The sequence below is a fragment of the Tarenaya hassleriana genome, unplaced genomic scaffold (genome assembly GCF_000463585.1).
Source record: "Tarenaya hassleriana unplaced genomic scaffold, ASM46358v1 Cleome34, whole genome shotgun sequence".
Classification (NCBI taxonomy): Eukaryota; Viridiplantae; Streptophyta; class Magnoliopsida; order Brassicales; family Cleomaceae; genus Tarenaya; species Tarenaya hassleriana.
In genome coordinates, this window is record NW_010966542.1 from 1,032,459 (window position 1) to 1,058,658 (window position 26,200).

Genomic DNA, 26,200 nt, shown 5'->3' on the forward strand with positions numbered 1-26,200 from the left:
TATTATAATTCCCAAACTTATAAAATATATCATTATAATTCGTTAACTTGTTAATTGATTTCAGAAAAAACTCTAAAGATATTGATTCAAATTTTTTTTTTATCATAAATGGAAATTATAATGAGTTTTGAAAATAATTTATTTTCCACCATTTTACAAATTTAGAAATTTTGATGTGTTTTACCTTTTTTTTTTTAATGTTCCGTTTATTTATGAATTAAACACGTTGTTTTGATTTTACAAAATAATGGGGAGAAAAACTTGATCTGGATGATATATAATAATAATAAAATAATTCAATCTATAAATGTTGGCAACTGAAAATTGAAAACCAAATATAAATTATTCCAAAGGGTTGTTGAGTTGAGATAAGATTATATCTAGAAGCAACTCTTTCTGTCACGTGAACCCGCAGGAAAACAAGTAGAAAGCCCATTGGATGTTTATTATGTCAAATCACTTAATGGGCCTTTTATGAAGGCCCAAATTGTTGTTGGGCTCAATTATGGTGGTTCGGTCCAATTCGGATTTTAAAAAAAGCATTGCGATTTAATATCACTGTAAACCCGACAAATAAAAAGAACCGTCTTTCCTTTCGAGTGTGAACTCCAAACACTGTTTTTTTAATAAAAAAAAATGATAATCCTTAGGATAATAAAAAATAATAATAATAAAAATAGATAAATCTCTCACCCGTGATCGTGATTCGGGATGCAACAACACAAGGCAAACCCGTGAGTCTCAGACTCACACGTGCCACCTCCTCAATTTCTTATCATTATTTAATTTATTTTTTTAGTTAAATATTTAATTTTATAACTAATTTGGATATATCTGTACATGTAGTTGAAACCAATACTATTAACTACTATTTAAATCAAAATTATATGATTAAATATTTGATAAAGCCCTTGTAGAGCTAATCATGAATTATACGATACACATAATTTAACGATTACCAGCTTTTATATGTCTCCTTATGAATGAGTACCAAACGTTTTTTATATACACACAATCATGAATCATATACATATATATCATATATACACGTACATATAATATATATATATATATAACATACACATTCTTATAATATATATATATATAACATACACATTCTTTTGCCGACCACAAAAGGGCGCTAATATTACATATATTTGGCCTTGACGTATATTCATTCACCTTGGTTACCGATTATCAAATATACATACATACATATATATATATATATATATATATATATATATTCACCATGTTAAACCAAAAAATATATATTCACCTTGAGTAATCTCTTCCTCTCATTTTTTTCCTTGCGGCAAAAGGATCAGGGACGAACACGTGTCCGATCTCACGCAGAAAGCAGCCACTAACTGAGAGCGTGCAGGGCGCGTGGAATTGAGGGCTCCACGTGGCGTAGTTGTAAGCCACAAACCCTTCTTACCCCACCCGTGAGAGGATCAAACACGTGACAGACACAGACAAAACTTGCTTTAAAATTATTAATTTTATTATTACAGTCAATGCATGCAAAGTTCGTGGAATCTGTAAATAACAACAGCTTATTATTCGACGTACAAATGAGGGTTTAATCGTTTTTAACGTAACGACCCACTAAATCATTTTCCTCGTCGACAAATACGAATGCAAATGTACATATACACGTGTACGTAACCACGTACATATGTATATATATATACACACACACATCAATATACTCAAGAAATCAAAAGGAATATTCCTTTGCGTGTGTATGTATGTATGTATATATAGAAGCTTGATAAAAAAAAAAGGGACAATAAATTCGGAAGCATTCCTCATGTTCCCGTCCTAACGTCTTCTTCGTCCACAAGAAAAAGGTTCAACTAAAATACAACAAAGTGTCACGAGACTTGTACACATTCCCTTTCCCTATTCACTCATCCATCCATTCATTCCTTCATTCAAACATTCATCCACGCATTCATTCATTCGGTCAATCTATGGGGAGAGGTAGTATTATACATCAGAACCCATCCAAGGAAAACAAAAAGACATATCAGATCATCCATGAGAAAGAATGAAGATAAGATCTTGACATCAACAGCTTCTCAATCCACAAGAAAGAAAAGAAGAAGACTACATTCATTCCAGCATCAAGCCGTCCAAGAGAATAATCAGGAATTCCATCAACCAATAAAGACAACACATCCATATTTGGATGTATATAAGCAAAACATCCATCCTGGATCACACATCTATTCTTACAAGGCCAAAACGTTGACCAATAAAGGGCAGAATGAATCAAACCATCTCCTGAACCCTGTGAACTACCCACCTAAAAGATCCATATATATATATATATATATATATATATATATGTGTGTGTGTGTGTGTGTGTTCATGTGTATGTATAGACTCATATTAAATATTTGCCGAATTTCCATTTTCTGTCATTTTTTTCCTTCCATATTCGATATTCCATGTACCACACCACATATTTGATATAATTCCTTTTATTAAATGAAACTCGCCAAGTTTGGCCGTATCGCAAGATTATCATTTTTCTGCATGAGTTGGCTCGCTATAAATACATAACATATATATCATAGGTGTATATATAATAGAATTATGTAGGCCTTTTTAAAAAAAAAATCCCTAGAGGTTATTTGTTATTTCGAAACTTGTGTATTATAAAGATAATCTTATATATTAAATATGATTCATGATCTCAACCCCATCATGGTTCTTTTTGTTTTATGCCGCGTAACACATTCTACATAAAATCACAGTTAAAAGATCCAATTCCGAATTTAAACTAACAAAATCTAATCATATACTAATCAGTCAAAGATTAATATTGAATATATGCATTAACAATATAGATTGTACAGTGATTTAATATATATATATATATATATATAATGATGATGATGATAGAAGATTTAGATACTTCTGCAAGATTTTAAATCTATAAAGCAACTGGAAAAGGACCTTCAACTAATTCCAAGATTCCATATACAAGCGGAAATATATAAATTCAAAAAATCATATATAATGTAACTGCACTAAAATTCTGGCATAGTACAATTATTGATGAAACATATTTTAGGATCATCCATGTACCGGAATTATATAAAAAAAAATGAATTTTAAGCATTGATGCTGAATAACTCATTTTTATTATTATTATTATATATGTATGTATATATACACACACATGTTATATATACTGTAGATACAAGCCAGAATACATCAAACAGAAGAGACAAATTAGCTGTTACGTGTAGGTACTACGACAATTTTATTAGAAAATATTTTCAGGAAAAATCCAATTAGAACGCTATTGAGTAATCACTTTTTGTCCCCTTTTCTATGTTTATTTCTCCTAAAACGGTCGATGTAACCTTTCTTTCTTCTCTTTTAACATCTAACATAATATAACACTCTAACCCTTGCATTTAAGCTGAATTTCATAATAAAATTGATACCAATGTTTTTTTTAAAAAAATTTATGATTAAATTAAATATTAAACCATGATGCGATTATGCAAAAACTCTGTTACAATTACAATTTGTTACCCCGACCAACCCCAACCAATCTTTTGTAGTATTACAATATTTGATCGGTACCGATTTAGCTCAATTTAAATCCACCTAAATCTAATATTTTATGAAACAAATTTCAACCAATTTATTGAGAAATTAAATATTAAAACAAAGGGTATGGGAATGATAATATTTGATATATAATCCAAGATTATATGGCTCAATTAGTAAAAATAGAATAAAGTTTTTTACCAATTTAAGTTCGAGTTTGAGTTTGTAGGAGAGATATTTATATGGATTTCTACTATTTTTGAAAGATTTAGAATAAAGTTTTTTACCAATTTAAGTTCGAGTTTGTAGGAGATATATTTATATGGATTTTTACTATTTTTGAAAGACTTATTTAGGTCAAAACTACCGTGAATTTTTGGATTATTAAAAAAACCATTGATATATAATAGAAAATTATAACTAAAGTCGAATATCGTACATTATAAAACTATTTTCACTTGTGAAAAATAGGAGCAGAAATAACTAACAGAAGAAGACAAACAAATAAATAAATCCGACAAGATCTCAGAACATATGTAACATGAGATCACTGGGACCACGTGACACAGAGCCAAACTAAGACGACGACTAACGGCATCAGAAACGCACGCAAAAAAGTAACTTAAATTTAAGGCGGCAATAAATTTAATTATAATAATAACTTTGAGAGAAAAAAAAGGTAAGAACATAATGTAAAATTTATTCATATAAAAACTCCCAAAAATAAAAACGATTGACAAAAAGACGATCCATCAAAATTAGAATTCGGCTAGTTACACCAAAAAAAAAAAAACATTAGACCCACCACTCCAGAATCAACCATGTGTCGACACGTGTCCTCCTCTCCCACTTCGCCACCGGAAACACTCTGTTTCTGTCCCTATAAAACAGCAGAGCAACTCTCTCTCCGCTTCGAAGCTCTCTTCCAACTCAACTTGCTCATTCTCTCTCTGTCTCCTTTCTTTGCAAAATCGTCTTCCATTTCCACTGGTCACCATAACTAGAAGCTTCCTCCAAGCAATGCGCGTTCTCCGTGGCACTCTCGTGATTTACATCGCCATTGCTGTCCTTTCCGGTAATCTAATATGCGGCGCCCGGGGAAGGCCGCATTACCACAAGAGATCGAAAGTTCAAGCGAACCCGCCAAGCGTGCCGTCGGACCCGTACCCGTATCCGACACCGGGAACCGACCCGGCTCCAGCCCCGGACCCGGTGCCAGGTGATTCGGAACCCTGCGTGTTCGACGTGACGTCGTACGGGGCGGTGGGAGACGGGTCGTGCGATGATACGGCGGCGTTTAGAGCGGCGTGGAAAGCGGCGTGTGGGGTTGAGTCCGGCGTCGTTTTGGCGCCAGAAGGCGGAGTATTCAAAATCACATCCACAATCTTCTCAGGGCCGTGTAAACCGGGACTCGTATTTCAGGTGAAATATGGTTTTTTAAAAATAGTTTATTTTTTCTCTTTTGGTTTGGGGATTATAATTATAATAAAAAATGAAGGTGGACGGGGTGGTGATGACTCCGGACGGACCGGAGGAGTGGCCGGAAGCGGACAGCAAGAAGCAGTGGTTGGTGTTCTATAGACTGGACGGCTTCCGTCTGAAGGGGAAAGGGACGATCGAAGGGAATGGCCAGAAGTGGTGGGACCTACCTTGCAAGCCTCACCGCGTGCGTATCCTCTCTTTGTATCAAATTAATCAAATTTATATGCTGATATAATATGTTGTTGAATCATAATTATGTTGTAATGGTTCAGGGGCCGAATGGATCAACAGTCTCCGGACCATGTGACAGCCCTGCCGTAAGTGTGTATATATATATATCACATTCCCCACTATCCACTCTCAAATCACCCATTTTATAATTATTATTTTTGTTATAATAATAGATGATAAGGTTTTTCATGAGCAACAACATAGAGGTGAGAGGGGTGAGGATAGAGAACAGCCCGCAGTTCCACATGAAGTTCGACGGATGCGAGGGAGTCCACATCAACGAGCTCCAAATCTCGTCCCCAAAGCTAAGCCCCAACACCGACGGCATCCACATCGAGAACACCAGATCCGTCTCCATCTACAACTCCCTTGTCAGCAACGGTGACTAACCCCCCCTTTTTCTCCTTTTAAAGAACATACCCAAATGATTAAACAAGGACAGAGATTTGGTTGAGATAATGGAGAATATGTTGGAAAGAGATGGCAGATGGTGAAATGACGATGATGATGGTGATGATAAAACAGGGGACGACTGCATATCCATTGGGCCTGGATGCTCTGACGTCGACATCGACGGTGTGACATGCGGCCCCAGTCACGGCATAAGGTTCCCCTTTCCCTCGACCCCTTTTTTTTTTCCTTTTATACATGTGTATCATCATACATGACATGTCATCACATGGATGTCATCATCATGATGCAGCATAGGGAGCTTAGGGGTGCATAACTCGGAGGCATGCGTACGGAACATAACAGTGAGGAACGTGGCGATAAGAGAGTCGGACAACGGGCTGAGGATAAAGACGTGGCAGGGTGGAACCGGCTACGTCGGGCAACTCCTGTTCGAGAACATAGAGATGGAGAACGTGAGGAACTGCATCATCATCGACCAGTACTACTGCATGTCCAAGGAGTGTCGGAACGAGACATCGGCTGTCCGGGTGGACGGGATCGAGTACCGAAACATCAAGGGCACTTACGACGTGAGGAGCCCGCCGATCCACTTTGCGTGCAGCGACACGGTCGCATGCACGAACATAACCATGTCGGAGGTGGAGCTCTTGCCGGAGGAAGGAGAGCTCGTCGACGATCCTTTCTGCTGGAACGCTTACGGCACACAGGAGACGCTCACCATCCCTCCCATCTCCTGCTTGCTCCAAGGCTTCCCCCCCTCCTCCCAGTTCTACTCCGATCCCTCCGACTCCAACCTCACCTGCTGATCCTGCCGGAAAAATCCTTAATAACACACATATGACCTATATGATTACATTCTCCTATACATATATATATGTACGTATGTATCTTGTGGTAGATGGGTTGATTCCTCAACCAATGATATTCTACAAATGCACGCCATTTTTGCCCAATCACTTCGTTTCATAATGTTCTCATCTTCCTCTTCTTTTTTTTTGTTTTTTTTTTTAAAGAAGAAGATTCGGTCAGGACAAGTAGAACAGCGACCCCCATGGAACAGAAACGTAAACAGGAGACCTAGTCTAGTCTAGTAGTACTGTCTGAGAATTCAACTCCAAAGTGAAAAGGCCAACAACGACTTCATTATATACACATAATACATATCATGATACAACATCAAAATGGTAACATACCAATCCCATCTCCATTCCAGCACTGGGTTTGCTCTGAACAGCCCCCGCCCATATCCCATCTGCGGATGAAGCAAACGACTTAGAAAACGCGTCAGGTAATGAGAAACATTTCAAGAAAGAAGGGTATGTGCTGATAAGTTTCTACCTTCTGACGAGACAGTGATACATTGGGTTTTTCGGGGAGAAAAGAGTCAGCTTGTAGCTGTCATATCCCTTACACGCTCCAAAACACGAACAAACTGAGTGAACAGAGAGAAGTCTTCAAATTCGAGAGGTATTCTTTCAGAGTGTTCTTTAGATAAATCAGGTGGAGTCGGAGGGTTTTGACAGATGATGAGGTCAAACCCGCCAAACCTCTCCACCAGAGTCTCCAGCTTCTTGGTCTTTAGGCTCTGTATTTCTTCAATCTGTACAAGCTCCCCAGGTTGTCCTGATCTCTGCCACCATTTCTTCAGGATGCTACGGCTCAATCCACATGGCTCCACTGAGACAACCCCTTTAAGTTTGATGCCAAGCCGGTCCAATGCAACTTCTGCACCACCGATCCCACTAAAGATTGATAACACCGTTATCCCGGTAGGAAACATGCCCTTGAGCACAGATAGATGGTAACCCACTGTGTCTGTTTGGAAGCAGTATTCAAACAATTTCAATCTTTCTGCAGACCGAGTTCCACTGATATCCGTGTGGCTAGAGGGATATCCCAGGATGCGCTCTAGATGTTCAGGCTCCATAGGTGAGAGGATTCTTGGGGCGATCCATATCAGGTTTGAGGCATAACCTTGATGAAGGATCAGTTTCCGTTGCTGTTCAGAAGGAATTCCCCTTGATTCAGCGAGAAGGTGTCCAAGTCGGTCACAAAGCTGAGATTCTCTGCCTGTACTGGAACAGATTCCATTAAAATGCTTCCGGATATCCCAGGATGGCCACCAACTCTTCAATTGCGGCAGTGCATCTTGCATCGATGTAACCGGCTTTGGGAGGATATGGAATCGATTCTCTGTGGGAAGATTGTGGACATACCCCTCTTTCCTGCAAGATTATCATTTTTCTGCATGAGTTGGCTCGCTATAAATACATAACATATATATCATAGGTGTATATATAATAGAATTATGTAGGCCTTTTTAAAAAAAAAATCCCTAGAGGTTATTTGTTATTTCGAAACTTGTGTATTATAAAGATAATCTTATATATTAAATATGATTCATGATCTCAACCCCATCATGGTTCTTTTTGTTTTATGCCGCGTAACACATTCTACATAAAATCACAGTTAAAAGATCCAATTCCGAATTTAAACTAACAAAATCTAATCATATACTAATCAGTCAAAGATTAATATTGAATATATGCATTAACAATATAGATTGTACAGTGATTTAATATATATATATATATATATATAATGATGATGATGATAGAAGATTTAGATACTTCTGCAAGATTTTAAATCTATAAAGCAACTGGAAAAGGACCTTCAACTAATTCCAAGATTCCATATACAAGCGGAAATATATAAATTCAAAAAATCATATATAATGTAACTGCACTAAAATTCTGGCATAGTACAATTATTGATGAAACATATTTTAGGATCATCCATGTACCGGAATTATATAAAAAAAAATGACTTGAGATCTTAGACCACCAGTGAGGAGAAGTATTTGCGAAATTCCCGTAGAAGAAATATGGGCTCCTTGCCACCCCTGGGTCAAGAGTCTGAGATAAGCGTGGCTGCAATGCTTTTGGAATGTCATATGCGTCTTCTTTTGACTCGATATTCTCTTCCATCCACGGGGTTTCAAAAAATGAACTCGAGCTTCCCATATAATCTGGTCTTAGTCGTTTCCCTCTATCATCAAAATCGGTATATGCCTCTGGATAGGCATCTCCATCCTCATCTTTCAGTCTTTTACCTCTTGAGGTTTCCTCCACAGAGCCAATGTTCTGGGAAGGAAGAGAACCACAACCACTGTCTGGCTTTATATTCACTTTGCCAGTTGAGGAACTCCCCCGATCATCTTTCCTCTCCGCACCAAGAAATCTCCAATTCTTTGAAGGACGTGCATCATTCCCCGCAAGAGGCCCAGAAACTTTCTACAGTGGCACACATATCATTGAGGGAAAACTCCAAATCTATGTAGTGAAAGGGGTAAAAGATGCCAAAGCATTTGATTGCTTGGAAAAAAACACTGCAGTCTGATTAGCAGAATAGGTCTAGTTCCAACATTGCAATCCATCATTATTCTTTTTCGGTGGTTTAGGGACCATAACCAACAAGAGCGTCATTTAAGCATTGGAAAGAAATTCGATTATTGAATTAGAAAGAAATATTACCTCTTCTATCTCTTCAGGGTCACCAGGAACTTCACCAGTAACAATCATCTCAGCAAGCTCAGAAATCTGACCTTTCGAGCCTGATCAGAAACCAAAAAGATTAATGTACAGCAGAACCAGACAGTAAATTGACTATCATGTCATCCGACCATAATTACAATCATGCCCAAATCGATAAACCAAAAACTTCCTGCAACGTCAAGTATATATCATAGCAGGCAACAAGGTCATAGGTCATCTTCTCTCTCATACACAGTTCCAGGCATAATAAACCAGAAATATTTTAAGTTGCCCACCTAGCTTGTCAACAGCTAATGAAATTTCATGATCAGTGAATCCCATTTCCAGCAAATGCAAAGTTTTGCCCATTGTCTCGAATAAGAATTCATCAGAAACCTGGTTGTTCAAGAAAAGATGATGAGTATGACATAAATTAGTCAGAATGAAACATTATGAGTCAAAACAAAACTATTGGTACTAAAACCTAGGTTCTAACAACTATCAACAGAAGGTTAAGATCAGCAGGTACCAAGACAGACACTTGGTTACCAAGACTGGACAAAAGGTGGATTATGTATTTATTTCGAAAATGCCACAAAAAGCTTAAATGGACCCTCTACTAAGGAAAAACGTGTTCGGCCAAACAAGAAAGTACTGGCAATGCAATAAAAAACTAATGAAGCATCACCAAAGACCTCAGGTCTCTTAGCAGCAGCAGCACCACCAGCAACAGGTACTACATCAGGTTCTTCTTCACAACTTTGGTCTGATTCTTCCTCTAATTTTTCAGCTAACTGGGCAGCAATAATGAAATCAACCATCTCATCAATTGGTGCATCTTTACCTGCAATGAAGAATCAACAATAAGTAAGAAAGATGGTCAACATGACACATAAATATTGAGAAGCTTGATACTGGTGACAAAAATAAAACCTAGTGATTTTCCAATATCTGTATCTCTATATTTCCAGATAGTGCAAGCATAGATTTTCTAGAAGATATGAGCAGCTTACTGCAACGGACTAATGGGATTGAATTTCAGTCATTGAGCAGAACTCAACCTACATCACCACAATCATCATTTCTCATGCTAAAAGTGAATACAATGATCTGCTATTTGGAGTTCATATACCTTCAGTGTTTCATTACCTCGGTATTTCCATTGGCGAATGAATTCCAGAACTAACACACAATTAATGTTGAAAGAAATATCACTTTGTTGCAATAGTCACATTTTAGACATTTTGGCAATTGCTGCGAATAATAGACCTCTATAGTACTTTCTCTCTCTATCAATTCTATTATCACCTTATTACCAAACTCATGGAACAAAAAAAATAATAATAAGGTTGAAAACCCTAAAGGAGCAAAATTAGATCTCAAAGCCACTATGATGCTAAAAGGATTACCAAGCTTATCTATAGCTAAGTCGACCAAATTTTCTGGAAAGCTCATTGTTAGTAACGCCATTCTTCTGTCTTCATCCTCATGAGCAACCCCAGGTTCCTGCAAAAGAAAGGCAAGAGAAAGTATAGAAATCTGACCAGATGGAAAGTAATCCTGCCGCCTGCATCACATTTTACCCGCTTTTACCTGTTTGGGTCTAATAAGCCCATCCATACTCTTTCCAGGATGCTTTACTACAGATTCCTTCATGAGAGTCTCTAGTAATAAGTCAATATCATCTTCACCTGGATGAACAAAAGCAACCACATTTAGGCAAAGCCTACAAGTAAACATTAGCACAAAAACACAACTCGTAGGACTAATATTAACTGTTTAGGTACCTTTTTCTTCGATTGCTTTCTGAATAAGAGATGGCTGAAATCCCATCTCAATCAGCAGTGACCTCACATTACTTCCAGAAGAACTAGCCGCATTGTCCTGAATATCAAATGAGACATGATAGCCAAGAATCTTTTAGGACTTCTGCAAGTTGGCTAGATTCTGTCTGTTTTCCAGACAAGGCTCTCCCAAGAAGTAACACTTATGTCACTTTCCTCAAGGCAAAATGGAATACGATAAAGATTACAACCTAACTTACAGCCAAATATAAAAAGAAAATTCAGCCTAATGAAAAATATTCCAAAGTTCACATTGATAAGTTTAGAGAATGTAGCATACACCAAACTGCTGAGAGTATGTGGTATCACATGGCAAGTCAAAATCCAAGGTTTCTGCTTTAGGCATCAGTATCTGTTCATCCCTTTCATGCTCCGAGGATCCTCCGCTACCCACAAATCCTCGCATGTCACCCTGCAAGATTCTCAAGCAAATGAACCCATCGACAAATTGTTTATAAGAACTCTAAATCAACCGAATTCCATACCATTGCCAGATACTACAAAAACGGCCACGAGCAACAACGGCCACAGCCAGACACCACCAAGAAGTTCACATGAAAATCTACATGAACGGATGAAAAGTTAACAACTCGGGATCGATCGAGTACGGGAATTTTAAGCACATAACCTATAAACAACCATCCGACAGATGTTCCTCAAACCATTAATCAAGGAATTTCGCCCGGAAGCAGGCATACCCAGAAAGAGGAAGGAGAAGGGGGAGTCGTAAAGAACCCTAAACCCAGGCACTGCATTCTTTGCGAACTAAAACCCTAAACCCACGAACAACCGTAGAGTATCCCTAAATCCAGACAAGGGCGACGTTGATCGAGAGATACAAGGAACACAACAAAAAAACGTCTGATCAAGGCTGGATTGGAGAGGAAAGAGGAGCATTTAACAAGCGGTGGCCAGCGACTCACCAGATCGAAGCGAAGCCAGAGAGCACGGGCTAGAGAGAGTATCTGCTGGGTGGCGCGTGGCGAACTGGAAATGGGAACTTCAAATGGAATATGGCGTCGTAAGAGAGGGTATTCCAACGATAATGGAGAGACACGAGACAGAAGGGGTTTCCTCCCCCTGGTCTGATGATTTTAATGGCAACTGAGAAGCGTGGTTATTAGGAGACTGAAGGGTCTTTTCCTACAAAAGATATGATCAGACTGACCGCGACAACTTCTCAACTAAGACACGACAAATGTTGGAACTGGTGAAGAGGCATTAATCTCCATGAGCATTATGCACAATAATACGAGTTTTTTTTATAATCCAAAAATTAATCGATTTTTCGTTTCAATTATACCTTAAAACAATAATGATTTTGAATTCGAATATTTTTTACCCCATTTTTATCAATTGAGTCACCCAATTTGATTATAATATAATAAAGAGTTGCTCATGATCTACTATTATTAGATAGATACACAATGTTTGGTAGAATCTGTATTTTTCATCGGATGGGAAATCGTATTTAGAAGAAGAACCAAAAAGAGAAGAAAATTGGAGATGCGGGGGATCGAACCCCGTGCCTCTCGCATGCAAAGCGAGCGCTCTACCATTTGAGCTACATCCCCTTTCGTTTCAGGTATTAGCTTAATTAAAACTTTATCAGTGATAACCATCAATTCGAACAGTAACCGAAAAGACAAATTTACAAACCAGAAAATTTGTTCTGTAGTGAAACCCACCGACAGCCCGAGACACCGTCATGTTTCCCGAACAGACCGTGGAGTAAAGTTTAAGTTTGAAGAAGTCAAGAGAAAAACGCAAACGTGGCCGAAACCAAGAGAGCAAATGCATGCAAATGCCACGTTCTGCTCATGCACACAACTTCTCTTATATATGTGTTCACTCCCATAACACATATATACACACACTATAATATATATAACACCAGCTACAAGCTAAACGAACACACACACACAAAAGAAAGTTGTAATAATAAGATTAAGAGAGAGGAAGGGAAAGATGCCCGGGATAACAATAGGAGACACGGTTCCGAACCTTGAGGTGGAGACGACACAGGGCAAGCTCAAGCTCCACGACTACTTCGCCGATTCATGGACCCTCCTCTTCTCCCACCCCTGTATGTACTATACTCCTTTATATATGTGTATGTATGTCAGTACTCAGTATGTATATATATTGTTTGATTTGGTTGGAGGTCGTCACTTCTCTCTGTGTGTACATGTGTGTAGCGGATTTCACGCCGGTTTGCACGACGGAGCTCGGGGCAATGGCCAAGTATGAGTCCGAGTTCCACAAGAGAGGGGTCAAGCTCTTGGGCTTGTCCTGCGACGACCTTGGCTCTCACAGAGAGTGGATCAAAGACGTCGAGGCCTTCACGGTATACATACACGATATATTATCACTTATATAGATCGATACCAATAATTAAATGATTTTTTTCTTTTTGTGGGATGATATGTGTATTATAAAATAGCCAGGGTGTAAGGTGACGTATCCGATAATATCCGACACGAGCAGGGAGATCATTCCTCAGCTCAACATGGTAGATCCGATTGAGGGCGATGCTGGAAAGATTGTCCCGTCTCGTGCTCTCCATATCGTCGGCCCCGATTTCAAGGTCCTCTATACATATATATACAGTAAACATCCTAATAGTATATATATATATATATATATATATATAGTATACGTGATATATGTGTTTTTAAAATATGCAGATAAAGCTGAGCTTTTTGTATCCATCGTCAACGGGGCGGAACATGGAGGAGGTGATAAGGGCATTGGACTCGCTCCTGATGGCATCGAGACACAAAGTGGCGACACCCGTGAACTGGAAGGCGGGCGAGCCTGTCGTGATTTCGCCGTCAGTGTCGGACGAGGAGGCCAAGAAGCTGTTCCCTCAGGGGTTCGAGACCGTTGACCTTCCCTCCAAGAAGACCTATCTCCGTTTCACCACTCCCACTTGAGAGGATGTCGTCTGATATATGGAATAAATATATGGTGTCATATACATTATATATATATATATATAATACATCATCAGACGCTGTATGGTTGGTGGTATATATGGATAGACCATGGACCGACTCCATGAAAGAAATGTTTTTTGTAAAGCTTACAGATCTGAAAAAAAAAATGGGTTTTTAATCGAAGAATATACGTATGTACAAGTCCTGGTAATCAATGATGAGAATGGTTATATCGAATTTAGATAACCGACATTTAGTTAAATTTGTCTTTGATCAGTACCACAGATTGTGATTTACAACCGTGTCAGATGGTAGATGATGATATAAGGATTTGGATCACATATCTATTTTTATTGTTAAATTAAAGATCATAATTGATTTAGAGGGTAAACTATAAATTCAGGAATCAAGGGTCGATGGTGGATGGAGCTGTTTTTAATATTAAATAATAATTTTCGAATGAGAGTACTTTTTATCATATGAAAACTCTATCCATTGTTCATACGAGTTAAATCTTTCCTGAGAGAGAGAAGAATTAAATTATGGGGCCAAAGAAAGAACTTGAGTTGTTTTTATCTGTACCAAGATTTTAGTGTGAACATTTCGAATTCGGTTGTTTCGGTTACCAAAAATTATATTCAAATGGTTATGTAGATTTAATCGGTTCGATTCGGTTTTAACACAAAAATTATAATCAAACGGTTAAATGTATATTGATTCGGTTCGATTCGATTCAGTTTTAATAATTCTGTTCGGTTATGATAGATTTTAAAAAATGAATAATAAATCTCCAAAAAACTTCAAAATAATCCATCCAAACAAGTTTATAAAATAATTAATCCTCAAAAAATTGCAAGATCTTTTAATTTCATCATGATATTAATGATGAAAAATGATCAATCCAAACCCTAAACTATAAAATATTAGTATTCTAAAATGATTAATCCCAACTACAAAATATTAACAACACTCAAAATGATCAAGTTCTCTCGAAATATTTACCTCCAAAAACTTCAAACTTCACATCTTCATCTGCATTTGCTTCCTTCACACTAATAAAATAAAGATGAAAGAAATACGTTATAGATTTAAAAATAAGATTTTAATTAAACACAAGAAGTTACCTTTTAATCTTTTTTTATTCTTTAAATGATTGTCCTCCACAAAATTATATACAGAAAAAGAAAAAATTAACTATAAAATAACAATTTAGTAAATATATAGTAATCAAATGAATATATTAAGACATACCTTCTACCAATGCATACATAAAGTTAGTATCTTCTATCATATATTTGAGATTTTGCGTTGCATCGGAAATTAGTGCAGATCGTAACCGACTCTATGAAAGAACCAAGGTCCCGACCATATCGAAAGTTAAATTACTTCGATATTGATTTAGAATACGACATCCTATGCTAAACGTTGATTCAAATGCAATCGTAGAGACCGGAAACGCAATATATCTCTCGCCATATGCCTTGAGATCGAAAATTTACCACTATGCATCTTCCACCGTAGAGGATATCAAACTCCATATTCAAACGTTAGATTTGACCATTTCAACTTTCTCCATCAAATAGAGATCTAACTCACTTAGTGATCCATATGTATCCTCGTCATCCACCATCACTTGATTGAAAGAAACAAAATGATTATCATACTTCTCGAAATCAATGCCAAGATCAATATTATTAGTTGGTACAACACAACTCCGTGTTACCAACTGATCTATTTCCGCTTTCACTCTCCGTCATAGTTGTCGGTTAATTTGTACCATGAATGATACAAATCAAACAACCTACGCAGTATCATTGACGCTTTTTTTTCATTTAAGCGGTTCTAGAAGTGACCTTAGTTGTAGTTGAAAAGGCCAAAGTCAAATCATAAAAAAACTCTCAAGATATGTACCAGACGTCGAGTTTTATCCCAATCACTTTCCGAAGGTGGCCCAATCCTTTTTTTCTGGATCTAAACTCGTCACCTTCACGAAAGTAGTCATCATAGAGTTTGTCTTCTTGCTCCATTCTCTAAAATGTTTCTTGGTATTTTAGAGCAGATGTCAACATAAGAAAAGTTGAATGCCATTGAGTTGTACAATCCAAGACAAGACTTCCTCTAGTAAATTTACCACTATCCACACAGTTTTTGAATGACTGCAGTTTAGAGTCCGATGATCTTACATACTTAATTGCATTGCGAATACTGATCACACTATCGCCCATGTCCGACAACCTTTCTTTCACAATCAAATTCAGAATATATGCTCCACAACGCAAATGCATGTACTCACCATCCAATATAAGAGTATCTGGTTTCATAATACTCAATCGATTCCTCAAAAACTTAATAGCACAATCGTTTGAACTAGCATTATCAATAATGATGGTGAATAATTTATCAATACCCAAATCATCCAAGCATTTCTCAAATTGTCTAGCAATTGTCTCTCCTTTATGATTTGAAATAGGACTGAAATCAATAATTCTTCTGTTCAACTTTCAATCACTATCAATAAAGTGAGCAGTGATAACTACGTAGTTCACGGTAGTGATTCATGTCCATATATGTGTGGTAAACAAGACTCTTTGCTTGTTTCCATTTAGCAATCTCTTCAAAGAAGTTTTCTCAATTAAAAAAAAACGTTGATAAACTTCTCTACCTATTGTTTTCCGTGGGGAATCACAAAGGAAGACATCGCAATACTACAAAAACGCCTATACTAATAGCTTCAACAAAGGCGAAGGACAACTCATCCATTATAATCATTCTCGCTAGTACCCTTTAACTCACATCTTGACTAAACCCAATATCAATAAGGTTAACATCACCACCACTTTCAGACTTAATTGTCAAGATATTCTGCGATCCACTTTCAACAAGCTTCTTATACTCTTTGCAAGTCTTTTCTATGTGGTTCTTCAAAGTGCTAGTTCTCGATAATAAAGATCCACTTAACACTATACCACAAAAGTTGCAGCACTAAAAAAAAAAGTCTTTTAGCAACGCAATTTTTTCGTTGCTACCTACAGATTTTGTTGCAAAACAGGGTTTGCAATGAAATTGCAACGAAATAATTTTCGTTGCTAACTCGTCGTTGCAAACAATATAACGTTGCAAAGCGTTGCAAATTTGTAACGCTTTGCAACGAAATATTTTCGTTGCTAATTGCAACGCAATTTTTTCGTTGCAAAATTAGCAATGCAATTTCGTTGTTAAAGTTAATATTAAAATAAAAAAAATAATTTAGAATTTCAGATTTTTTTTAAAAATTAAATTAAAATTAATTAAAAAAATATTAATAAATATAAATATTAAATAACAAATAAAGATTATATATATATATATTTGTAGAATTATAAAATTTATTTAAGATTTATAAATTAATGTTTAAGAATAAATAATTAACAAAAATAATAAAATAAATATTTAATAAAAATAATAAAATTTGTTTTTATTTGATTTTTCTTTAAGTTGTGGATGGAGAGAGGTTTTAGATAATTTTTAGAGTGAGAAGTTGTTGATGAGTTGTGTTTGAATTGTGTTGGGTGTTGATTATATAGAAAAACATTGCAACGCAATCATTGCAAAAGACGTGAAAATCGTAATCAATTGTAACCACAAATTTATTTTAAATTTGCAACGCAATTTCGTTGTAATTTAGGAACGAAATTGCGTTGTAAATTCAATTAGCAACGAAATTGCGTTGTGAATTTATTTATTTTTTAATCGGTCAAATCATATTAATTATTAAAAAATAATATTTGCAACGAAATTGTTGTGTTGCAAAGCGTTGCAAAATTAATTTTTTCCAACGATTTACCAATAATTTTTGCAACGATTTTGCAACGCTTTGCAACGCTTGCGTTGCAAGTTAACAATGAAATTATTGCGTTGTAAAGCGTTGCTAATTGCAAAAAAAAATGTAACGATTTACTAACGATTTTGCAACGCTTTAGCAACGCTTTGCAACGAAATTTTTCGTTGCTAATTTACAACGAAAATGTTGCGTTGCAAAATCGTTGCAAAAAAATTTCGTTGCAAAAGCGTTGCAATTTCGTTGCTAATTTTACAACGAAATGGATTTCGTTGTTAATTTCGTTGCTAATTAACTATTTTTTTGTAGTGCAGGAGCATTTTTTCGGATTGCTTGGAAGTTCAGTAAAATGATCTCATACCCGTGATCTCTTAGGAACTACCCTTTTAGTTTTCGGTTGTTCATCAGTGATAGTTGATGATGGCACATGCTTCCTCTTTTCGGCATTGTTTCCACTCTTGATTAGCTCAACACCATATCACCACAATTCTGTTTCAAAAAAATAAGAACTTCATATTAATCAAACTGTTGAAGATCAAAACGACAACAACAATCTCGAACATCAAAAGCAAGTAAAATCATGGTGTGAAGCAGAAGGTCTGAAGCGTATCTTAGACAGACACTCAAACTCAATCTGAGGGATATGACTCTGACGAAAATCAAGAAAAATATTAGCTAGTTTCCTTTTCTGTATATATTGTCAATGTCTGTTGTTTAAAGTTTCCATATATTATGTAGTAAATATTCCTATATATCAACTTGTAAAATTGCCGAAACTTAAAGAGAAAAATACATAACTTTCTTTCAGAACTTGTCTCTTTCATTTGTGTTTCACCCAAATTCCTCTCTCAAATCTGAAAATTTTCACAAACAAACTTCACTACAAATATATCATACTAAAGGATACTGACAAATCAACAACATATTCAACGGAATCGATAACTGCTACTATATCAGTTTAATCGAAAGTCGAAACATATCGAAAGATACCGAAACACATCGAAAACACAATCTCGATGGAGACTGAGAGAGACGGAGCCACGACAGAGACTGAGAGTGCCAAACTAATACACACATTTGATACAAAAACAGATTTGACAAGATTTTTCTTTTTATTCAAAACTTGGTTCTAAATTCTCTACATAGTCGGGAGATATAATAGATTTAAAGAAAAAAATATTTTTATTGATTTTAAATACTCGATATTCAGTTAAATTATTGTAAGGACTGTGAACTATAAAAAGTATCATATGATTGATTTTTTAGGATTAAATTCGATTTTTAAAAAAAGATAAATATCAGGATTAGTGTAGACACTCAAAAAAAATCTCAAAACAAAAAATCTAAAATTTTAATTATTATCACTCTTAAAAATTTAAATATTGACATATTATATGAATATCCTATGTGATAAATTAATAATTTGATCATATTTGATATATAATCATTTATATATCATGATATCACTATAAAAAATAAACGATAAATTTAAAATTGATATTTATTGTAAAGTTTAGATTTATTTATAATTTAAAAATTAAGTTGAATTTTAATTTTGTAAAAAAATTGAATTTGTTCAGTAAAAATTGAGTATTTTTTTTGGGATTTTTTATATTTTAAATAATCATTGCCCTTAACGCCATGGATTATTCTATCGTGGGGGACACTGCAAGTTTTTCAAAGCGTGGGACCCACTCATGATGTCCAGACACCAACGGTCAAAAAAGCTGACAGGAAAATAAAAAGAAAAAAAGCTCCGATTAGCGTGAGAGCGTCCCGGGCCTCTCTCAAAAACTACGGAACCAAAACAAGGAGGAGGAAAAAGAAGAAGAAATGGGGAGGGCATTCTTGTTAATAGTGGCCATCTTCTTCTTCTTCACGTGCATGGGGATAACGTGGAGCACGCCATGCAGAACGACCTGCGGGAACATTCAGATAAATTACCCGTTCGGAGTGGACGAAGGATGCGGAGCTCCTCAGTTAAGGGGAATGTTCAACTGTTCATCCTCCACAGATCTCTTCTTCCTCACCCCTTCCGGCAGCTACAAAGTCCAGAGGATCGACTACCTCAAGAACAGAGTTGCAGTGTACGACCCGTCCATGTCCACGTGCTCCATCCTCCAGCCTCACCACGATTTCAAGCTGACGGATCTCCAGAACGCGGTAATCAGGCCCTCGTACGACACCGTTTTCGCCCTCCTCAACTGCTCCGTCGACTCTCCCGTTCTCAACCACTTCCGCAACCTCTGCTTCAACTTCTCCGGCCATTCCTGCTCCGAGCTCTACTCCTCTTGCAGTTCTTTTCGCGTGTTCAACCTCACCTCCTCCCTCTATGGTAAGTGTGTGCCCTTCTTCTCGTTCTATACGAAAAAAATGTTTAATCTTTAAAGGAAACACTTTGAATACAAACCTAGTTTCTGAAATTGGTTGTAAATTCGTCGGATTCACGCTCTTTTGCGTAAAAAATTCAAGCCCTTTTCTTTCTTGCTTTTTATGCACATGAAATTTCAAGACTTTTCCGGGTTCTATGGCCTCTTGTGGTTCAAAAAGGAAACTTAATTGGGATTTTAGGTAACAGCACAGTCCATACGACGCCGTATTGCTGTTTCACGGGTTACGACACGGTGCGGGTGATGAGCATGGACATACTGGACTGTTCGCACTACACGTCGGTGATCGACGGCGGGAACATGAGGGACGTGGCGCCTTTTGATTGGCTGTACGGGATAGAGCTGTCGTACTCTGTGCCCGACGTCGGCTGCGGTCACTGCCAGAAGTCTGGCGGCTCATGTGGTTTCGACACCGAGTCCGAAGGTTTCCTCTGCCTCTGTTCTGCTTTCAACAACGCCACCAGAGATTGCGGTAATCTCTCTCTCTCTCATTGACCAATTTTTTTTTTTTTGTTGGGTAAAACTTTGACCAATTTGCAAATCTCTAATTTTTTTTTTTGTTGGTTTAATGTATACTTTATTATTATTATTTTTTTTGCAGGTGGAGCGATGGCTGAACAAGCGGGGTGCCATTCTAATAACATATATTATCTAACTTTGATATTGGCGATGTTGATGGGTTTTATTTACACCGTTTTGTGATTCGTTTTTGTCTATTATTCCATTTTCTGATTTTTTTAATTAAAAATTTCGTGCATTCGGTGTTAACAAAATCTTAATCTTATAGCCATGTTTAGCGTTTCTACTGGCGTTTCTATTAGGGATAAAGCTGGATACGGTCGGGTAGTCTAATTTTTAGAAAATTTTGTATCGTCTTCATCACTACGGATTTTATAAAAATATTATCTCGATCTTGATTTCATAAAATTCAGGTATTTGTAGTTCGAGTTTAATGAGAATCTCGGTTTTATATTCGTGGGTACTCGAACCTATACAACTTATAAAATTCCGAATCATGAATCAACAGAGATAAAAATTATAAATGGGAAAGTTCCTGATATGAGTGAGAATTTGAGAAAAAAATAAATGGTTAATTCGGTTACATAGAAAAAAAATAACAAAAAATAAAATATGATTTAAAATTGTGGAATTTTTAGATAAAAAGGGTTAGAAGATAATTTTTTTTAACTAAAATAAAAGTATTTTAATAAATAATAATAATAATTTAGATAAATATTATAAGTATAAAGTATATTTTAGATTTTTAATAACTATGTCGGGTATCTCGGATATTTTATAAAATAATTGAAACTCGAATTCGGATTCGGGGGTCGAAAATTTAGTCTTTTTTTTTCTCAATCTCATCATCGTTAATATTCGAATACCCTTTATTCAGATACTTATTATTAAATCAGGTACTTCCAAACCCCGGATTACGAGTTAAGATGTCCATCCCTAATGAGGGAAGGAAGTTTCGTAATTTTATCAGTTCGATTTAAAAACGATTTATTCGGTATTTTAAAATTTATACTAAAATAATAATATATATTATTAGGTTCCATTCGATTCTAATTTTATTACGATTTGTTTTCGGTTTTTGTTAAAAAAAATTAGATGTACTTAAAAATATTCTTTTTTCGAAAATTTTATAAAATTTAGTTCATGAAAAAACCGATAAATATATGGTTCGAAAATTTTAAATAATACCATTTGAAAAAAAAACCGTAAATTTCAATTATGAAGAACCGAACTGAACCGTCTCTACCCCTAGTTTCTACACAAATACGAAACCTAAATCGGAAAAAAAAAACACGAAATCAAACGAAAATAATTTAGAATTTAGACTCGGGGCAAATTCGGTCAGAACCCGAAAGCAAAGAACGTCGAATTTCTTCGGAACAGGGTCAATGGCTCGCAGCGAGGAAGCTGAGTACGAAGACGTTGTCCGGTCTGTTGCCGATGTGAAGATCACCGGCGACGGAGACGGCGTCCACGTCTCCTGCTTCTCTGAGGTTTCCGACGACGTCACACTCTTCTTCCAAATTATCCGTCTCCCCAATCAGGTTCCCGTTCAAACTCTTTTCCCTAGCTCTCTCATCTCCATGGCTTCCACTTCATTCGCAACCCCAAATTCGCAGATATACGTGTGGGTTGGTTGTAACTCCGCCAGATTTGGGAATATGTACGCCGCTGCATCTACCCGACCAGTGAGTTTCCGAAACCTCGATTTTTGAAGCTGCAATTTCTGGATTTCATCGTTTGATCTATGGCTACTGACTCGGATTCCGTGGCAGAGCAATACAGTGAGTATTGCTTCAATACTCGGAGGAACATCTGATAACACTGGCTCCGGCATTGCTCGTAGACTGGGTAAGTTCCGACCGGAAATCGCTCACTCAGTGTTCATGTCTTTCCTGATAAAATCGTTCAGGCCGAGATATAACTTTGCTGGTTTATACCGCAGTGTTGAAGACTGGCCTCAATATCATCCTGGCTTGCAATATCCCCAAGAACAGTCCTTTGCTTGAGGTTTCGTTTCCTCCCTTTGCTTCAATGTATTTTTTCTTTGCGTCTTGGAACAAACCCTAGTTTACTGCTTGTTTGGTTTGTAGGCAAATGCAGAGAAAGTGTTGATTAGAAAGTTGATTGATCTGGGTTACACAAAGTTAGCACCTTCAAGGTCCACATAGTTCAAAAGGGCATGTATTATCAACTTGGCTGCTCGCTGTGAGTTTGTTTTCGCCTCTTATGTTAAAGGAAGGTTCATCTGTAGAGCTCCTGGACTTAGAAAAGATGTTCTCCAAACATTTTGATTGATTGAAGTTTCCGGTCTCTCCATATGTTTCGGTAAAATCAGAAATTCAAAGAAGTGGCTTCTCATTTTGCGGCTTTCGGTTTTGTTTGCTGTCTCCCTCTTCTCCGCATGTTCGCATGTTTTTTCTTGCACCATTGAGATCTCTGCAGGCTAAGGCTATCTATATTCTTGCCTTCTGTCTTTGCTCCTTCTCCGAGCGAGTGTGTTCCTCATGGCATTGCAAAAGGCAAAAATACTTTCAAGCAAAGTGTAAAAAGGGCTTTGATTCTATACAAAGCAATTTTGCAATGTTTTCATATACAATCTTTTCTCCTTCCCCAGTAGTCTGAAGATTGAGTAAAGATAATTGTGGTATGTATTATGAACATATTTTGCCTTGGTGTGCCACTTCCCATGGCCAGTTTCACTGCTATTTTTTCTATAATCCGAAAATTTATCAAATTTTTGGTTCAATTATATCTCTCAAAAGAATCGAAACACTTCTTTCTTTCTCCACGTTTGGATTTTAACCTGTAGAAGAACATATTTTATATATTCTTTAACGATCACCCAATTTCACTGCTATCTGTTTGCACCATCTTGCCGTAAACATTGCTGTTTTTCCAATAAGGCAATATGATTAAACACTTTTCAGTGAGCCTCGGAAGCTATGAATGACTAAACTTTGTGAATGGATTTACATCTTATATATACTCGATAATTGTCCATTCTTATTTGGGGTTTAAGCCGAAATCAATGGGTTGGTTATATCACAAAAGTTCCCAGACTATAAATATGGTTCAGTCCGGTTTTCCGAAAGGCAACAAAAGGTTTAGACCGGAGGAGGAACACTGATATAGCAGTGATATGAACACGTGAATGAGCATGACATAAAGTTCCATCTCTCATTGATCCCTCCACCTCCGCTTCCTAACATTGCAAAGTGGATCGAAAGTTGGCTTTCAGATCGTGATCCGCGCAGATGATTTCTTGTCTTCATTGGCTATGTCACCTCCGTCTATATAGTAATAGTAAAAAAACCGAATGATTATAATTTTTCTAAAATAGAAAAAACTGAAACAGAGTCTAACCAAATAAAAAACAACTAAAATAACCAAAATTTTCCGTGAAAAAATATTACTTTTATCAATAAAAACTAAAACCGGACCGAATAAAAGAATAACGGAAAAACCCGAAAATTTCTTTAAAATATAAGAAAACGTGAAACGAATAAAAAGAACAACTGAAAAAACTGAAAACTATCTTTGAAAAATCACCATTTTTATCAACAAAAACAGAAATCGAACCGAAATAGAACCAAGCGAACCAAATCCAATATAAAAACCAAATGGTTATATAGTTTTTCTAAAACCGAAATAACTGAATACGAACATAAACCCGAAACGACCACCCCTATTTCTGAGATATACAATGCGTTGAGATTTACCGGATGAGGAGGTGGGGAGCTCGCCATAGATGGTCTGGAGTGTTGTAAGAGGAACCACCGCAGAAGCGCCTGCAGCAGCGGCTTCGGCATAGAGAAGTTGCTTCATGTCCCAAATATTTGTCTTCATGGACTTGTTGGACTTTAGCAGCGAATCTTTTTCACTTTCCAAGGCCTCAACTCTCTTCTGTAGACCATTCGATCTTACTCCCAGCGCTACAAAAGCTACTCCCAGAAACGTGTATACTGCAGTAGTGCTGTTCATCGCCTCTGACACGACCGTTGCCATCTTGCTCGCCATCCTGTTTTCCCAATTTATCAGTTTTCTTTCTTTGTCGTAATCAGAAGATATATACATAGCTGCACACAAATCCTCAGTAAACAGAAAAGTTGCAGGTTCCATCACTTTACACATAACATAACTCAGTTTCTCTGAGCATACTAGAAGAAATAACTAGGGTTGTGCCCAGACAGGTACCCGGGATTTTTGGAGTACTCGCACTCGACCTCGGCATACTTGGGTTCCGAGATCTGTAAAACTGAACTCGATCTCACGAGACTCGAGTACCATGAAAACCCAAACACGTGTTTTTCAGCCAACCTCTACAAATTTCAGCAAAAATATACAATGTATAATGATCCGGACCAAATCCCAGTTTCATACAAATTTCATCCATATTTCGACCCCAAATCATGCAAAGTCAACATTTTTTTATCCAAAATCATCCAGTCATACAAATCCAATTATCCAAATCCTCTCATAAACATAAGTTCAAACAACTTTCATTTAGACCTGCATCTTGTTAGAGAAATCAAACTATCAATTATAATTAGATCAGTAAAATCTGAGAGTGAGAGTTGTCCATCTTCATTATAGTCCTGCACCGTGTTAAAAAACTCAAGCTATCAAAATTCTAAGCACCCAGGATGACATAATATTCAAATAGAATCGATGTGGTAGTTCATTTGACACGAATCTAGACTCAACTTGAAGAGAGAGAGTCCAAGGAGACGAGCACAAGGGGGCATTTGAAACTGTAACACATAGAAAACATGAAATCACAAAATTCGAAACCCTAAGCCCCCAATCTCGATTCGACGGAGACTCGATTCGACACCGACGGAGATTCGACTCGACTCGACTCGTTACGGCTCGATTCAACTAAACGAAGAAACGACGGAGCTCGCCGGAATGGAAGAGAAACTCACCGGAAAAGGAGAATCGCAGACGGAGGGACACGATGGAGTACACGAGAGAGAGGCTCCAGAGGCAGGCAGAAACACGCGAGGGAGAGAAACCAGCCACCGAAAGAAAAAAGTCGCGTCACGGGGCACAGAGTTTCATTGGGCCGATGAAACTTAAAAAAACACTATTTCTCAAATGGCAAAAAGCCCATAATGAAACATTTATTTTGCAAGGCCGAAATTTGGTCCGACATATTTTTTTTTAATGAAAATCCAAATTTAGAAAATAAACTCACCTTTTTAACTGTTCAAAAAACATTATTTATATCGATCCAATTCAATTGAGAAAAAAAATAATATGAAATGAGATCATGATTTCGAATGAAAAAGGTTAAAATCCCTAAAAAAACTTCCAACTTACACAAATATATATAAATAAACCTTCAACTTGAAAAACTGTCATTCAATCTCCGAACTTGTAACTTGTCACTGAATAAAACCTCGAATTTGCAAATTATTGTTCTAATAAACCTTTGAACAGTTTGACCACA

General features: G+C 36.8%; 6 protein-coding genes and 1 non-coding gene across 8 annotated transcripts; 4 read left to right on the plus strand and 3 right to left on the minus strand.

The window, feature by feature from the left end:
* The first annotated feature begins 4,475 nt into the window (after positions 1–4,475).
* LOC104821805 (polygalacturonase At1g48100) lies at positions 4,476–6,672 on the plus strand. Its single transcript, XM_010552802.1, has 6 exons — positions 4,476–4,998; positions 5,075–5,242; positions 5,331–5,375; positions 5,463–5,670; positions 5,815–5,896; positions 5,993–6,672. Exons 1-6 carry the CDS (start codon positions 4,597–4,599, stop codon positions 6,507–6,509), a joined length of 1,422 nt encoding a protein of 473 aa, XP_010551104.1. The 5' UTR covers positions 4,476–4,596; the 3' UTR covers positions 6,510–6,672.
* Positions 6,673–6,757: 85 nt separating this feature from the next.
* On the minus strand, positions 6,758–12,230 carry LOC104821883 (DNA (cytosine-5)-methyltransferase DRM1). The gene is made up of 13 exons (XM_010552898.2): positions 12,004–12,230; positions 11,566–11,642; positions 11,361–11,492; positions 11,024–11,120; positions 10,830–10,927; positions 10,646–10,742; positions 9,932–10,080; positions 9,533–9,632; positions 9,237–9,316; positions 8,531–8,996; positions 8,144–8,156; positions 7,042–7,928; positions 6,758–6,955 (listed from the first exon to the last, which is right to left on the minus strand). Exons 2-12 carry the CDS (start codon positions 11,566–11,568, stop codon positions 7,088–7,090), a joined length of 2,076 nt encoding a protein of 691 aa, XP_010551200.1. The 5' UTR covers positions 11,569–11,642; positions 12,004–12,230; the 3' UTR covers positions 6,758–6,955; positions 7,042–7,087.
* Positions 12,231–12,581: 351 nt separating this feature from the next.
* TRNAA-UGC lies at positions 12,582–12,654 on the minus strand. The gene has a single exon. It is a non-coding gene; the product is annotated as a tRNA-Ala (tRNA).
* Positions 12,655–12,967: 313 nt separating this feature from the next.
* On the plus strand, positions 12,968–14,220 carry LOC104821806 (1-Cys peroxiredoxin PER1). Its single transcript, XM_010552803.1, has 4 exons — positions 12,968–13,166; positions 13,279–13,427; positions 13,524–13,667; positions 13,768–14,220. Exons 1-4 carry the CDS (start codon positions 13,049–13,051, stop codon positions 14,014–14,016), a joined length of 660 nt encoding a protein of 219 aa, XP_010551105.1. The 5' UTR covers positions 12,968–13,048; the 3' UTR covers positions 14,017–14,220.
* A 5,366-nt stretch (positions 14,221–19,586) lies between these two features.
* On the plus strand, positions 19,587–21,031 carry LOC104821807. Its single transcript, XM_010552804.1, has 3 exons — positions 19,587–20,171; positions 20,408–20,698; positions 20,828–21,031. Exons 1-3 carry the CDS (start codon positions 19,670–19,672, stop codon positions 20,926–20,928), a joined length of 894 nt encoding a protein of 297 aa, XP_010551106.1. The 5' UTR covers positions 19,587–19,669; the 3' UTR covers positions 20,929–21,031.
* A 992-nt stretch (positions 21,032–22,023) lies between these two features.
* On the plus strand, positions 22,024–23,106 carry LOC104821808. The gene is made up of 5 exons (XM_010552806.2): positions 22,024–22,289; positions 22,365–22,433; positions 22,521–22,596; positions 22,691–22,755; positions 22,839–23,106. The coding sequence occupies exons 1-5, from the start codon at positions 22,134–22,136 to the stop codon at positions 22,914–22,916; spliced, it is 444 nt and encodes a 147-aa protein (XP_010551108.1). The 5' UTR covers positions 22,024–22,133; the 3' UTR covers positions 22,917–23,106.
* Positions 23,107–23,731: 625 nt separating this feature from the next.
* On the minus strand, positions 23,732–25,784 carry LOC104821809. 2 transcript variants are annotated; one of them, XM_010552808.2, is made up of 3 exons: positions 25,674–25,784; positions 24,468–24,766; positions 23,732–24,038 (listed from the first exon to the last, which is right to left on the minus strand). In XM_010552808.2, exons 2-3 carry the CDS (start codon positions 24,763–24,765, stop codon positions 23,983–23,985), a joined length of 354 nt encoding a protein of 117 aa, XP_010551110.1. In that variant the 5' UTR covers position 24,766; positions 25,674–25,784; the 3' UTR covers positions 23,732–23,982. The 2 variants fall into 2 exon arrangements, with proteins under 2 accessions (XP_010551110.1, XP_010551109.1); XM_010552807.1 differs by lacking the exon at positions 25,674–25,784 and adding an exon at positions 24,943–25,030.
* Between the last annotated feature and the right edge of the window lie 416 nt (positions 25,785–26,200).